Source organism: Phascolarctos cinereus, unplaced genomic scaffold (genome assembly GCF_003287225.1).
Source record: "Phascolarctos cinereus isolate Bilbo 61053 unplaced genomic scaffold, phaCin_HiC Scaffold_7;HRSCAF=346, whole genome shotgun sequence".
NCBI lineage: Eukaryota > Metazoa > Chordata > Mammalia > Diprotodontia > Phascolarctidae > Phascolarctos > Phascolarctos cinereus.
Window position 1 is genome coordinate 150,225,749 of NW_027556180.1, and position 17,176 is coordinate 150,242,924.

A 17,176-nucleotide genomic window follows, 5' to 3' on the forward strand; every position below is an offset into this window, starting at 1 on the left:
TTATTCCTTGCTTTCAACTCCTGTTGAAAGTTCTTACTTGGTTATATGTTTCAGTCTGCTCAAACTTGACATATGTGTTTCCAGTGCCTTCTATGTGATACTCATCTTTAGTTCTTTTTAAAAAATTAATATATTTTGAATTATCAATAATCACTTCCATAAGCTTTTGAGTTTTAAAATTTTCTCCCCCTCCCTCCCCACCTCCTTCCCCAAGACAGTGCCGCAATCTGATATAGGCTATCCATATACATTCCTATTAAACATATTTTCACATTAGTGATGTTGTAACTAAGAATTAGAACCAGTAGGAAGAACCACCAGAAAGAGGAGACAAAACACAACAGAAGAAAAAAAAAAGCAAATAGTATGCTTCAATCTGCATTCAAACTCCATAGTTCTTTATTTGGATTTGGATAGCATTTTCCATCATGAGGCCTTTGGAGATGTCTTAGATCCTTGTATTGATGAGAAAGGCTAAGTCTATCAATATTAGTCATTGTACAATGTCTCTGTTACAACGTTCTCCTGGTTCTGCTCACTTCACTTAGCATCAGACCATTCAAGTCTTTCCAAGTATTTTTGAAGTCAGCCTGTTCATCACTTTTGTAGCACAGTAGTATTCCATTACATTAGTATACCACAACTTGTTCAGGCATTCCCCAGTTGATGGGCATCCTCTCAATTTCTAATTCTTTGCCACCACAAAAAGAGCTACTGTAAATATTTTTGTACATGTGGGTCCTTTTCCCATTTGTGTGATCTCTTTGGGATATAGCCCTAGAAGTGCTCTTGATGGTTCAAAGGGTATGCATGTTTTGTAGCCCCTTTGGGCATAGTTCCAAATTGCTCTCCAAAATGGTTGGATCATTTCACAACTCCACTAACAATGTATTAGTGTTCCAATTTTTCATCTTTAGTTCTTTTGAGGCAGTGAGCTTCTTCCTGCTATACATAAACATGATTAAAATGTTGGTATTGAAAATATGATTATGCTCAGTAGATTGAAAAGCATACTGTCTAATTTAATGAGGTTGTCTGGTATAAATGTGAAAAGCAGTGGACACTGAGTCACTAGAGCTTAGTTCTAGTTCTGAGTTGGATAGCTATTATTTCTTTGTCCTCTCAGAGCCTCAATTTCCTCATCTAAAATAAGGATAACAACATTTGTTATTATATGTGTTATATATTATATTAATATATGTTTATATATTACATAGACCTATGTAAACCTGACAGTATTGTGAAGAAATTGTTATAACCTGTAGAAATATAAAGTGGTTATTAATTATACTATGACGTGAGCATCATTTTCATTGCTCTCTTACATAATATTGTGCTTTTAAAATACATTTTTGGTTTTTTAATTAACTTTTAAGTTAACTATTAACCTTAATGTAAAAATGGGATATTACCCCAATCAGTATGACTTTTCAGTGTTGTTGTATTTATAATATTATTATGCAGTTAACTTCCTATTGTAACATTGGTTGGTTTATTTCTTTGTTAGTATGGGAACTATTAATGTAGAATTTAACAAACAACTTTTACATGTAATAGCTTAATAGAGATCAGTTTCCCTCTTTCCTCATTCCACCCTGAAGGGAAACTGTCTTATATTTAATATATCAGGTTGGAAAAAATTTTTCTGTACCTCTCAAAATTATGTAAACAGTAAATTATAATTCATCACAAGACTGATGTCAATGAAATACTTTTCTTTAAAGTAGGATATGGTTATGTTTTGTCATGTAGCTTCTAGAAAATTATTTTCATAGTGATAAAACTACAGCAAGAATGGAGTGGCATTCAGTGAAATAAGTTCACAAGTGTTTGTGAACTTAATAGAAACTTCATTATTAATTAAGGAAGTTGTTAGGGTTATCCTGTCTACACTTTTTTCTGAATTAATTTGGAAAAACTTTAACAAAAAAAATACTTAATATTTATTTTGATACATTACTTCAGACTCCTGTATTCATTCATCACTTTCACATAAAATAGAGGAGCATTGTAAACTCATATTGCCTTATGGGACAGCTGAGTTAAATTATTTGACTCAGGTGTAGGGTTTCTACAATCAAGATTAGACATCATAACTACAAGTTCTACTAAGATTTATTGTCTATACTTCTAGTAGAACTTACCTGCATACTTGTTTCAAGGGGTTTATAAGCTGAGATTTCTTCTGCCCTCCAATAAAAATAATTAATGTTTCTGCTCTTCTCTGCCATAACACCAATGTTAAAAAATAAATACTGATCTTATTATCTTTGTACTTTGTGAATTGTTAAGACACTAATTCTGAAATAACAGTAAACAATGCTATTACGAATTTCATAAACAGTGTAACAATAAATTTATTCTTTGCCTTTCCTAAATAATTAGTACCAGGCAATAGGAGGCATTAAATAAATTTTGATTTACTGACTCATTTAATCTTTAATTCTTCTATAATTCTCTATTCATATTAGAGATTCTGCTTCCTCATTCATTGTAATTATGATTGATTTATATTTCCAGACTTTATGCACAATTCTTAACCTAAGGCTTTCTTTGGGGGAGGGGCAATTGCAAGAATGAGTGTTCCTTGTTACTTCATTTTAAATAGCTTTTAGGCTAAAGAAGATCAGAAGTCTTAGTGCCTGTTAGTGAGTGAATGTGAGTAAGAAGAAAACAATAGCTCATAAACTAGTGAGGTGTACTGTTATGTGGAACTGGGGCCACAGATTTTGTGTGTGTGTGTGTGTTGGGGCAGAGGGAGAATCCTTGTGGAATCTTACTCTTCTAATCGTCTCATAGATAGCCAGGTGATTATGCAGAGAAAATTATCATTTTATGTTACCTATTGTTGGAGGTTCTGATGATTACAGTAAAACCTCACAAATTTTTGAAAGAAATTACATTTTGTTATTTGTGGGTATATTGGGTAATTAAAGTTGGATTAACCAATCAAGTATTGCTTGACAGAGGTTTTATTTTAATGACTAGATAAGAATAAGCCAATGTATGTGGCAAAGTAGGAAGCTAAGGAACAATAAACTTTGAGTCAGGAAGACTTGTGTATATATCTTACCTTCTACATTTGTCAGCTGTGTGACCTCTTTTGGCTTCAATTTTCTCATTCGTAGAATGAAGGAGAGTGGGTGTCTAAGATCCCATACAGTTCTCAATTTACTACGATCATAAGTAGAAGAAAATTCTACTTATAGAATCCTGACATTGCTTTTATAAAAATGAGTATTTCTAAGAGTGTTGGAAAAGTATGAGATAATTGCACCTTTTGACCCTTTCCTACCCAATTTTGTTTTTTAGAATCACCCCATCATATTCAACTCAACCCCAAATTACCATAGTAATGACTTGACTGTCTACTGCTAAGAAATATCTTAATAATAACATTTTCATATATAAGAGGTAAACGGTTTGACTTTAATGAGTTTCTTATAATTAGTCTTTAATATTTTCCTTATCTTTCTTCTGGATATTTCTTTTGGATCTTATGTATCAGATTTTCCTTTGAGTTCTGGTCTTCCCCCCTCCCCCCCCACAAATACCAGAAAGTCTTTCAGTTTGTATATGTCCATTTTTTTTTCATTCAGGATTATACTCAACTTTGCTAGGTAAGTTATTTTTGGTTGCAAGCCCAATTCTTTTGCTCTTTTAAGTGTGCAAGGATTTTTCTGTAATTGAAGCTATCCATTTGTTCAGCAAAAACAAAATAAAGCAAATGAATCAACAACTCAAACTATCTTGTTTATAGAATTTAACTTTGTGTTACCAGAATCATCATAAAGTATGCGTTAGTGAGCTTTGAATTAATAGTAACAGCTGTTATTTACATAACCTCTTTAAGGTTTGTGACATGGTTTATTTGTTATCCATTGAGCCTCATAACAACTCTATTGCTACAAGTAGTTTTATCCTTATTTAAAGATGAGGAAACAGGCTCAGGGAGGTTAAGCAACTTGTTCATAGTCACCAAGTTAGTAAGTGCCAGAAGTGAGATTAAAATGCCGGTGTTCCCAACTTCAGATCCAGCAATCTCTATCATATTACATTGTCATTATATTGTTCATTTTATTTTGTGAACCTTACTTCTCAGTTTGATTTCAGCATGCTGCTTTTCAGATGCCCCTATTCTAGCTATACAGGATATCCCAAACTGAGTGCAGTTTGAAGCTTTAATAGTTTAAATAGCTTTGATAGCTACTTAAGAACTTCAAACTTCACTAAGACTTTTGAAATACCTTGTTGTCAGTTTTTGTCTTGATATGATCTTTGAGAGGTAGCTCAAGAGGCAGAGTACTGGATAGCATCTAGAATATATGGGTTCAAATCCCACTTTTGATGATACATAAATGTCTCAGGGTGACTGGGCAAATTGCTTAAACTCTCGGTGCCCCCGGGTACTTTATAAATTGCTGATCAGTTGTTAATTTACATTTGTAGAGGGAGTTTCCTTAAGTTGTTGAAATCAAAAGTCTGAACTAAAAATAATGAGGTTTTAAGGTATGTTGAGCTTTTAGATGTGAATATGCTCTACTAACCCAATAACATACATATAAGTAGATGTCTGTATATATTATGTATATAAATATAAAAATGATGGACAGACTAATTTTTCCAGCTAAAATGTAGTTTGTTTAATCAGGCAGGAAAAATATGAGAGTTTTGCAGTGTCATGTTTTTATCACAAAGTTGGCATGTGATAATAAACTAAGACATTTCAATTCAATTACATCACCTTAACTCACTTCTGAGTTTGAGGAAAAAAATGGACCAACAAAGGGTTGTTTGGGTCAGATTATAGCTAACTATAGATTTGAGTATACTCTCCTTGAGATGATTGAATTTCTTGTACTGTAATCAAGGAAGATTATATTTTTATGCAAATGACCTTAGACAAATCATAGAAAGCTTTTTTAATGACTTTTTTGTGGACTTTTCTTATGACTGGAGAATTTTTGGTATGATATTTCTTTTTTTTTTTTAAGTGGCATTTTGAAACCTTGAGAAATGTGTTTAAGGAAAAGTTGGAGTTATTGGGGGAGGGAAGATGGACACTTTATTTGATTTCAGAAGTTTAATTTTTATTTCTTACCATAGTGGTAAAATAGTGTGCTGCTACTTAGAGAAAGTTAACATCTTCTGGGTTTCTGCAGATTGTCAAATGGTTCAAACCATGCCTGTCTTAAGTATTTGCATGATGTGAAACAGTGGCTCTTAGGAGGTTTTTCTTCTGACCACTGACATTTTCAAATAAGTAAATTGACCCCAACAGATAATGGTCTCTGAACATTCTTACAAATGCCTTATCTGAGTCTCTGTAAGTAGTCAAAACAGTCTGCCCTGTTGCTTTAAACAGTTGTTCTGATTTAGGCTTGCTTCTTCCCTACACCAGCCCTAGTGTAACCACTTTCTTCAATGGGTTCCTTTAGAGCTTAGGTAAATCAGATTTGGATAAGGTTCCAAACATGGAGGTAAAATTTCTGGATTTCAGTTTCTTCATCTGTAAAAAGAATAGGTGTGCTTAGATGGCTTGTAAGCCCCGCTTCCAGCTGTAAATCCTATTATCTTCTGACCAGAGCAACTCTTAAGAAAAGCTTTTCCACCAAAAAGGATTGATCTTTAACTAGGTATTTAACTTATTGCCTTTAAAGGTCAACAAGGAGTAGCCATCTTTGGGGGGAGATGATGAAGAGGTCACTGAGTATTAGCAGGCATTATTAAGATGATACACAGGCTCCCATTTTGTCAGATCAAAGGAAATCCTTTTTAGGAAGTGGTAACTAGAGCCTTTTGAAACTAACTGGGCAGTAAAATGAGGGGTAAGGAAGAACTGAAGTTTGGAGTGAAATTCTGAACTACTTTACCTAGAGAGCCAATACTCCATGCCTTTTTTAAAAATTAGAGTTATGGATATGTTTAGTATGGTTCACAACAATTCAAGATTTACCTAGGATTGTTGAGTTAGGCTTCTGGGTACTTGATTATTCAGACAGTAATCTATTTCATTTTGTTGTTATAACCCTTGGATGTGAGAGATACTATGCCTTGATCTGTTTTATAAAGCTTGAATTGAGGGATGTGAAGAACCGAGAGAAGTCTCAAGGGAGGACAGATGAGGATTAAGCAGTAAGATAGTGGCAATAACATGAAAGAAATGGATTTTTCCTGAAAAGAAGAAAGGTGAAGTTAACTTTAATTATTGTCTCAAGTATATAAGGCTTTCTACTTTTTAACACACTTGATCGCTTCATCATTCTTGAAACTTTACTTCTTTGATACTAAATTATTATTTTTCTTTTCTTAACTCTTGGAACTAATTGTTCTTTTCCCCCAAGTCCTAAATATAAGGTTCACAGTTTGACTCCTTGAATTTCTTTATATTGTTTTCCTTTGAGATCTCATCTGTTTGCATGGCTTCAGCTATTTTCTATGGGCATATGCTTAATTTTATAGCTTTAGCCTGGTCTTTTCCCTAAGCTCTGGTTTTGTATGTCCATCTGACATTACTTCTTAATCATAAGCAAAACAGAACTCAGCTTTCTTTCTCGTTTCCCTTCCCCCAGACCAATGACTTTCTTTGGTCTCCCTTTCCTGCTTTCCATATTTTCTCAGTCATATCAGTTGTTCTGGTTTAAGACCTTGTAATAGTTTCTTGTTTGTGTCTTTTTACTCCTCTTCCTCCTCATTTATTCCTACATAGAGCCATAGAATGTCACCTGGAAGATTTTCTTATATTCTAGATGAGGAAAATGAAGTTTATAGAAGTAAAGGGATTCACCAAAGGTCACAAGTTAGTTAATATCAGAGGTGATACTGGGGCACAAATCTTCTGATTCCTAGGCCACGGCTTTTTCCACCTCAGAATGTCCCTTGGTTGGTTTCTTAGTTAAATGGAACACTGTGACACCAAGCTTTGAAAAGTACGTGCATCTTTGTTGGAGAAGCACTGTGGGAGATTGGAGAGTATTACCAGATTTGGAGTGTGGATCTCATCTTTGACACTTACCTAACTGTGTAAATACAAGCAAATGACTTAACCTGTCTGTTTCCTTATCTGTAAAACAGTAGTAATACATCTGGTGCTCACACTGAATTTCTTTGGGCATCCAGGAGAAAGACCTTTAGCTATTTATCTATCCCTTTCCAATATCCAGTTTACTTCCCACCTTTTTATGAAGCATTTCTTCACCGCTCCAGCTCACTGATTTCTTTCTTTACTTTCTTCACTTCTTTACTACCCCTAAAAACTTATTGTTTGGCCTATTTATCTTGACCCAGTCTTACACTGGTTTGCATTTTTCATTTGTATGTCATTTCTTCAAAACTAGATTGTAAGCTTGTTGAGTGCAAAAATTTATTTTGTATTGTGTAAACCTCATAGCACCTCGTTTGGGTAATGGGAAAACAGTAGGTATTTAACAAATGCTTGTTGGATGAATAAATGAATGGGGGGGATACCCTGGAGTGTTTGGAAGATCCGTTGTGGATAATTGAGCTGAAAATGAAGTTTTTTTAAAAAAAGGATGGTTATTAATCTCTAGCGTATAGTACTAAGCAAAGTTGAGGAATAATTGGATCTCAAAGGCCCCTTCTACCTCTAAATCCCCCCCCTTTTTTTTGGTAAGGCAGTTGGGGTTAAGTGACTTGCCTAGGGTCACACAGGTAATAAGTGTTATGTGTCTGAGGCTGGATTTGAGCTCAGGTCCTCCTGAATCTAGGGCCAGTGCTCTATCCACTGCATCACCTAACTGCCCCTCTACCTCTAAATCCTATGCTCCCTAGGTGTCTTACCATGTTGGTTTATCTTATGGGTAGTTAGTCCCTAGAAACTACGGGACTAACAGTGAATTACCTTTTCTTAAGGTGCAGCACTCCTTGCAAAAAATTATAAGTGGTGACAAATACTGTGAAATGGTTTAAAAAAATGTACTCTTCTAATTCAGTTTCTTTTCTTTCTTCTTTAGATATTATATAGATTACTTTAAACATGGGTGAAATAGAGCAGAAGCCAACTCCAGGATCACGGTTAGGAGCTCCTGAGAATGCTGGGATCAGTACATTGGAACATGGACAGAAAATGCCCACAGCACCACCAGGAAAACTTATTTCCATTAAAATCCAGATGCTGGATGATACCCAGGAAGCATTTGAAGTTCCAGTAAGTTGTTGACAAATATGTAGACTCCAAAACATATCTTTTTGTGTGGTAGTGGTGGTGATGGTGGGAATTGAATACTAGATTGATATGAGGGATGTGATCTGGAATGGGTAGGTAAGAGTTCTGCATTCTGTATATGAGTGCAGTAACAGAGCTACTTACCCATGTGTCCTGACCCCTTTCTGTAACGTTCTATGCAAGTCTGAAATGGTATACTGCTAGAGGGCAGAGAGTAGGTATTTGCTTTTTTCTTTGTTCAGGACATAATAAAGTGCTATGCACACTTTGAATAGATCATGGTTTTGATAAATTTGGCTATTTACACATTGGTAAATAGACTATTTCATGAACTAGAGAAGACTTGTAAAAGACTACAAAAGATTGGGAAGGAAAGGGGTAGAGAATGAAAGTATTTTAAGACACTGAGGAAAAAATGCTTTGTATAGAATATAGGAAAGAAAGCTTTGTGGATAGATTCTGGGTTTCTTTATCAATTCTTGTTATTTCTGTTGACTGAGAGTAATCCATTGCTTAGAATATTGCTGTAATTTGAGTGATCATATTTGTACCAAAAAAATTATAAAAAAGGCATAGATTAGCATCAAGTGTTATTTGGGAAGATAACTCTAAGAAGAGCTTTGTATAAAACTGCCTTTTAAATATGGAGTATAGAAAATCTTGGTAACCTCATTTTCTGTTGTGGAATTAAAATCTGAATAAAGCTTTGTTAATCTTTTCAAACTTTAGAATACATTGTGGGAAATTACCTGTTGAAATTAGACATTTGAGAGCTTTACTGTGTTTTCTGTAGTTTTTTTTAAAGGTAGATTGGGAGGGTTTGCTATCAGTCTCCAAATAGATTTATTAGTGAGATATTTACTTTAAGCATTTCCTACTTACGAAAATATCTTGGGCTCAGTGACTTTTATGAATTGCTAAACTAAATTCTATACCAGTAAATCATGTTAAATGATGTTTCCTGAATGCAGTTTAGAGTATCTATCAGATGCTATTATGTGTGACAAGTACAGTAGACATTAGAATGTATTCTCCTGCAGCCCTGAACAAAAGAAGGTAGAGTTGCTTGCCAGGCAAAGAAATTGTGAGCATAGAAGATAGGTATTTCCAGGGAATTTGCAATAGTATTGGATGTTTAAAATGCAATAAAATTGAGCTTTTAAAGTGATTTCTTCATTGGCAGTTTCCTTGTACCTGCAAATAGCTAGTTTAGTTACTGAGTAAGGGACACAGAAGAGTGATGGGGATGTGTGTATTTTATTTTATTTTTTACATGCATAATGAGACTCTTTTTGTCTATAGGAAGCAAATTTTATACTTTGTTATTGTTGTTAAGTTGTGTCTGACTCTTTGAGACCCCATTTGAGGTTTTCCAGGCAAAGATATTGAAGTGGTTTGCCATTTCCTTCGTTAGCTCATTTTATAGATGAGGAAACTGAGGCAAACAGGGTTAAGTGACTTGCCCAGGGTCACACAGCTAGGAAGTGTCTGAAGCCAGATTTGAACTCACAAAGATGAATCTTCCTGATTCCAGGCCTAGCACTTTATCCACTGAACCACCTAGCTGCCGCATTTTGTACCTTAAGAATGTCTTATTGATGTTTTTTGTTGTCATAGCACAATCACTTCCTAAAAACATTGTTCCCTATCTCTAATTAAAAAAAAAAGGTACCTGCATACCTCACAGCATTTAGAAATGTGCTTTGTAAAGCTTTTATGTTTGTTAAGAAGATAATGTTATATTAATGAAATGCTTAATGAGGTATTTTGGTTTTTCGTGTGTGTGTGTGTGTGTGTGTGTGTGTGTGTGTGTGTGTGTGTGTGTGTGTGTACACGTATAGCCAGACAGAAATGGAACTATTTTCCCCTCACAAGTAGTAATTTTTCTTTTTTCTTTTTTGGAGCTTGTACCAACTTGTAGCGACCCTTTATTAAGGTACTGTGATTTGTATCAGTGGAGGAAATAATAACAGGAATGAAATCATGTATCAGTTAAAGCATTATGATCTTATCATGGAGGAAAGATTGTATATGTGTTGCCTTAGAAAACAAGCACACTGACTTGATAGTGTATGAAAAAATACAAGGACCTCACACAGGGTTTGAGGAATAAGAATGGAAAACAAATGATGTACTGGTCTGTTTAGCTTCCTCCCTTTTGGACATGCACATTGTTTCTAGTTTTTCCTCTCATAAAAACCCAAGATTTTCATTTTACAAAATCCCTATCTTTTCCTGCTAATGTGCTCATATTTCTCATACTTTATACTTTTTATTTCTAGATTAACCCCTTCATGTCTGAGATTATATCTCCCATTTCCATTGCTTTCTGTTACACTTAGTAGTAAATATAATTTTAGAGGTAGAAAGAACTTAGAGATTGTCTAAAGCTTTCACTTTATAAATGAAGGCACAGGTCCAGAGTGATAATTTGTTTGTCATAGGAATAGGATTGGGACCTAGGTTTTCTGCCACAGTTCAGTATTCCTTTAACACACTATTCTTTCCATCTCTTTGTAATGTGGTGCTTACAGTAGTTGTTTGATAAATGTTTGTTGAGTGGATGAATTTCTGTCTATAAACATTTAGGGCTTGTTTTGCTTGGGTGTGCATATTCTAAATTTTTGATGTTGGAGGGAAAAAGGGAAGTATATCATAAATTTTTTTTCTTATTTACAATTCCAACTAGATGACATTTCTGCAAATAAGTTTTTAAGTAAGACCACTGCAAGAGGCTTAGTGCATAGTGGATAGAGCTGGCCCCCATGCCAAAAAGAACTGAGTTAAAGCTTGCCCCTGACATTCCCAGCTGAGTGATCCTGGCTGAGCTCCTTAAACTCTCAATAATCCAGAACAGTGGTGTCCAACTGAAATGGAAATTGGGGGGGGACACCACTAAACCGTACATAAGGATTCCTGTGGGCTGAACGTTCACCTAGAAAACAACATAATAACATTGTGTTCTATTGTATTTTGTTTATTTTGTTAAATAGTTTGCAGTTAATTTTAATCTGGTTCAAGTCTGCACTCCAGAGGTTAGGGTCCATGGGAAGTGTGTTTGACACCTCTGCTCTGTGGCAGCTCCCTAGGATTGTAAGTTTCAGAGAAGGCAACAACCTGCATTAAGAAAGCAGATTCTTTACCAGGGAGCTTTTGTTGTTGTCAGTCTTCTCAGACTCTGGAGTGGTTTGCCATTTTCTTCTCCAACCCATTTTATAGATGAGGAAACCGAGGTAAACAGGGTTAAGTGATTTGCCCAGGGACACATAGCTAGTAAGTGTCTTGAAGCTGGATTTGAACTCAGGTCTTCCTGACTCTAGGCCCAGTACTCTATTTGCTTTGCCATTTAGCTGTCCCAAGTGCACCAGGGAACACTACCAGAGGTTCCCACACTTATTTGGCCTACCACCTCCTTTAAAAAAAATTACTCAGTGCCCCCTGGAAATCTACTATCTTTAACCCTTTAATGGTTTTTTAAAATTAAATTTGCATCATTATTTTTAAAAAAGCTAAATATTTTTTAAAATGATGCATCTTAAATTTAATAATTTATTGTAAATTGGTGGTTTTTTTCCTTCATTAAAATTTCAGTGACACAATATTGTATCATGTAACTGTACAATATCATATTATAAACAAGTCATTACATGAAGATATTCCTGCCCATGTGTGCTGCGCTTCCCAACAATACACTACATGCTCACTGTCCTGCCAATACTTGCTTGTTAAGACCTGTCAGTGGACTTGACCATTGATAGATTATAACTTGCATTTTGTGTATTTATTTGGAAAGTAATGTAATCACTACGACTTTAATTTAACTCTGTTCCCCAACACATAAGACATGTGTAAATGTTTTTTTTTTCAAAATTTTCTTCTCATCTCTTTTTCCTTGTTTCCACTGCCCCTTTATTTTTATTCAGTACTCTCCAATTGCACCTGAGGCTACTACTCTCCCCCCCTCCATGGTTCCAGCACCCCCCCCCTCAACTTTGGGAACCTTTGCTTTAAACTGATGAAATTTCAGGTCCGGTCTCTATCTCTGTTCACTCTAAGTACATACTATACATTATGGATTGTAATCATCTTAATTGTGACCGTGGGATTGCAGGTTTTGGATAGAGCAAATAAGATTAAAGTAATAGGCTTTGTATTATAGGGGAATTTAAAAAAGTCGTAGATTTACTGTAAGATAGAACCTTAAAGATCATTTACTCCATTGCTCTCATTTCACATTCAGGGCTCAGAGAAATTAAGTGACTTGCTCAAGGTCATGTAGATAATATGTGGCAGAGACAAGATTCAAACACAGGTCTTCTAATTCCAAATCTAGTCTTCTTTCTACTGTATCATGCTAAATTATAAGATTATTTTTTTCTGCACATCATACTTTTATTCATAGAATTTCTGCCTCTTTCTTCTTATGTCCCTTCTCTCCCTTTTAGAAAATAATTTGTTAGAATTTTCTTCCTTTGCAAAAGGGAAAAAAAAGAATAGGAAGAAAAGAAAAGAAAGTCATCATTGTATCTGTAGAATAGAGGCATTGCCCTTTTAAGAAATGGAGTGGTTAGGCCATAAAACAGCTGGAAAACATCGTCTGACCACTGATTGTCTGTGCTAGTACTCACTGAATTGGAGGGCTATAAAACAGTAGACAATTATGCAGCTTTGCAAAAAAAACCCCAACAAAACAAACCCACTAAGTCTCTAAATATTTAAAATCTTTGTTTCTAAAGTTTACTATTAACCCATTGGGTTAATAATAACTTTACAATTATTGTGTTAATTTAGGTCTTATACTTATGTTTTCCTTTTTGAGGCACAAGTCTTTAGTGAATGAATTCTTATGGTTTATCTTTCCGTCCAAGATGATGAACTGGGGCATATTGCCAAGATTATTTGCAATTTTCCTTTGGGAAAGTTTTGTGGACTGTATCTTCTTCCCCTGGGGACTGGGTTTCCTGGACCTTTCCTGATTGTTTTTATTTTAAAGTGGCTGTGCAGCCACAGTCATCATTTTAGTACAGATTCTTTGAATATTTTTCCATCACCAAATACTACATCATATTACTGTGGTTGACATCGATCATTATTTATATCCATTTTGCCCAAGATTGATAACCGTTCAGGTGGCACAGACTACTTGACATGCTTTTTCTTCCTCTAGGCAAGTCTACACCCACCCTTTCCTGCTGACTTAAGCTTGGGTAACTTTGTAAGCTTGTCAGTTTTCCCTTCAACAGAGTGGGAAGCAAAAAAAGATGATACTCGTCACTTTTTTTTTAACAGCAGTTATCTATCTTTACCTGAATAAGGATGTATAAACAAGCTTTGCCCTGTTTATTCATGTACAAGTTGTACTGAATTATTCCTCTAGGCCCTAGAGCTTAAATATACCATTCAGAAGTGATCAGTTTACTTCTTTCTTACCATAAGAGTTAGACTTGGAAGTTAGTAGTAGGAAAATTCTACCCTAAAAACCTTTTGACTATGATCATTATAATTTGTACTCTCCAACCTCTTCCAGAGGCCTGCTGTCCAATTCTTCTTCAGAAATTATTTGTTGAATGAATCAGACCATTTTGGCTCTCTACATAATTGTAGGAATGATTTACCCATTTTGTTGGGCATATTTTTGTTTTTGTATGTCTACCATAATACCTGGTGCATAGCAGATCATAAATAAATGTGTGCTAAATAAATGAATCAGTGCCATCATAAGGAGAGCATGGAGAAAGTAAAGTAAAATTCCTATCACTTCATTTTTAGTAGTTCTTTCTATTGACTCTAGGTAACTCACTACAATTTTGCTAAAAAGGACTTGGGGAAGTGCAGCTAGGTGGTACAGTGAATAAGAGCACCAGTCGTGGACTCAGGGGGACCTGAGTTCAAATCCAGCCCTAGATACTAGCTGTGTGACCCTGGGCAAGTCACTTAACCCCTATGGCCTTTAAAAAAAAGGGGGGAAAGGGGACTTGGGGAAGAAGTTTGAAGCTAAGGCAAGGTCTTCCTTGGGCTGAATGATCATAGGAAAGGGTAACATTAACATCCAGGCAACTACTGCCTAGTAAAATGGAATTGTACTAATGATATTAATAATATTTGGCTTTTAGATAGTGCTTTAAAACTGGCAAAGTCTTTTATTTACTATATCTTATTTGAGCCTTAAAATAACTCCATTTGTTAGGGGCTATAGGTTTTGTTTTCCCCATTTTACAGATAAGAAAACTGAGGCTTAGAGAGGTTATATCACTTGCTCATGGTTATCACACAGGTAGTAAATGTCAGACAGGAAATGAATGCAGATTTTCCTGAATCATAGTTCAACACTTTATTTAGCACCGTGATGCCTCCCAGGTGGGCAGTTGTCAGCCAGCCAAACATATACCACAAGATATGTGCAAACCTCAACAATAATTTGGCATAGAGTCAGCCAGTAGAAACAGAAAACACAGAAGATAAATCAAATAAGGATCTGTTATTCTGAGAGGGTCCTGTGTATGAGAGTACTGCACAATCCAGGAGGGTTAAGATGCTCAGACAACCTGAGTATAATAGATTGTAAGGAGGCCGCTATAGACTGAGGTACAGTGATCATTACCTCCCCAATGCATTGCTTTTATCATATGACTCCCTTTCTCAGAAATCTTTAATTGAATTCTCAGTGTCTATAGGATGTAGTCAAAACTCCCTGTGCTGGCATTCAAGGCCCTCCAAAATCTGATCACAACTTAGCTTTTCACACTCCTTATCCAGTAATTCCTTGTATGAACTTATGCTTCATTCAGAAATATCCACTGAACACACTGTAGATTTCTACCTCTTTTTATTGAAAACATTCCTCCCACCACCAGTGCCTCTCCATCCTTCCAAATCCATCCTATCCATCTTTCAAGGCCTTCTCAAATTTGTTTTCCTCTATGAAGCCTTCCATGACTACTCTAGCCAGTCATACTAATTTATATGTATTACTCATTTGTGATTTCATCATGGAATCAAATATTGGCACTGCCAATCACTACTGTGTAACCAATACATAGTATCCTTATTGGGTCTCAGATTTTCTCTGCTATAAAATGGAAAGGTTCTCTGGATAACTATGAGAGTGCCAGGAAGCTCTCAGATTCCAAATTTTAAAAATCTGTTTTGTGCCTTGGGATATTTCTTTTATTTATTTTTTCATGTGTGTCTGTATATTTAGTCTCTCCAGATAGACTGGAAGCTCATATAGGGCAGGGACCCTATTTTATGCTCATTTGTATCTCCTTCAGTATCTAGTCAGTGTTGTTGAGTTGTATCTGACTCTTTGTGAGTCCATAGGGTTTTCTTGGCAAAGATACTGCAGTGATTTTTCATTTCCTTCTATAGTGTGTCCCCATTTTACAGATGAGCATCTGAGGCAAATAGGGGTTAAGTGAATTGCCCAGGGTCACATAGCTAGTAAGTGTCTGAAGCTAGATTTGAACTCAGATCTTCCTGACTTTAGGCCAGTATAAGAGGTCAAGGAATTGATAACAGAATTTTAAAGTTAAGCTATTTCTTTATAGAAATTAATTTTTATTAATATATTTTGTTTTTACATTATCTGCATTTCCCCAGAATCCTTCTCTACCTCACATCAATGGTGGCCCCAAATCACATTGAATTGAATCCAGGCAGGGTATTGGTTGTCAGAGTAGGTACTAGCTTACTAATTCAGTGGGGTTCTGAACTAGTAAAATACATTTTTACTGGTTTACTCAGATTTCTTTTTGTCAACTTTTAAAAATTTCTGATTGATTTTACTTTTTGCACATATTATTGGTAAGTTTCTAAAATAGAAAATTTATGTGTTCTTTGTGGTTTGTTGACTTTTTGTTTTATGTAGCATTGAGGACCTAACTAGTGCTTTAAAAAGAAATGCATTCATATTTGCTTCTACTCTTAAGAAAGGGGAAAAAAAAGCATGGCTTCCACTTTTCTTTCTGTCCTTCCATCTTCCTGACAGAATATTGCCTGCATAGTGTACACCTTGACTTTTAACAGGTTTGTTGGTAGGCATTAATTATTTGTAGTCATGCCAGTTGTTTGCTTGCCTGCTTTTGAAATTGAATTTTTTGAATTTAAAATTGCGTTTGAAAGAAAAATAAAACAAAGCTTTGGACAGGATCATACTTGGTTTTCTCGTCTATTTCTGTGTCTAGTGGGTTAAAGTAAAAGGTACGTCAGTACATTGAAAATGTTGTAGGACGTTTTAAAAGAATTATTTTAATCTTTGTTTCTTCCCTTCCTTGGAAATGGATTTACATACTTGGCCTTAAAGAATTTGCATCGTGGAAAAGAGCCCTTGGTTTGGAGTCAGAGGACCTGGGTTCAAATTTTGAGCCTTTTTTTTTTTGGCAATTGGGGTTAAATGACTTGCCCAGGGTCACACAGCTAGTAAGTGTCAAGTGTTTGGTCTGAGGCTGGATTTGAACTCAGGTCCTCCTGACTCCATGGCTGGTTCTCTATCCACTGCACCACCTTGCTGCCCCCTGGGTTCAAATTCTGAATATGCCAGTTAATACTTCTGTAACTTTGGGCAAGTCATTTTATCTCTCTGGGTTTTGGTTTCCTAATTTGTAAAATAAGATTGTTGGAAGAGGTAGCCTCTAGGTCCCTTACAGCTCTAAAACTATGATCCTACGATAATATTTATAGGTGGTCCCTTTACATTTACTTTAGATATTTTATAATCAAAGCAGATTGTCCAAAATTCTGAAAATAATGGAGCAGTTATGTTATAGATGTGTAATAATGATTACTCTAATTGGAAGAACCATTACTTTAAAAAAAATAATGAGAGGCATCCTCGATGTACTAGACCTAGCGACTGTTTTGGAGAGAGAAGGGCCCAGATTGATATTTTCCCTCTGACTGGTACTGACTGTGTGACCTTGGGCAAGTCATTTCTCAATGTCCCACAGACAGTTCTCTAAGACTAAATTTCAAATCATCTGCTGATTTCCCTTC

The 17,176-nt window shown here is 35.4% G+C and overlaps 1 protein-coding gene across 2 annotated transcripts in view; it reads left to right on the forward strand.

Annotated features, from left to right (window-relative positions):
* The window catches only part of FARP1 (FERM, ARH/RhoGEF and pleckstrin domain protein 1), a 338,317-nt gene that overhangs the window by 47,645 nt on the left and 273,496 nt on the right, over window positions 1-17,176 (forward strand). For both annotated transcript variants that reach the window (XM_020963963.2, XM_020963962.2), the window contains exon 2: window positions 7,974-8,167. In XM_020963963.2, the coding sequence (XP_020819622.1) occupies window positions 7,997-8,167 (171 nt within the window). In that variant the 5' untranslated portion in view covers window positions 7,974-7,996. The remainder of the gene's footprint in view (window positions 1-7,973; window positions 8,168-17,176) is intronic.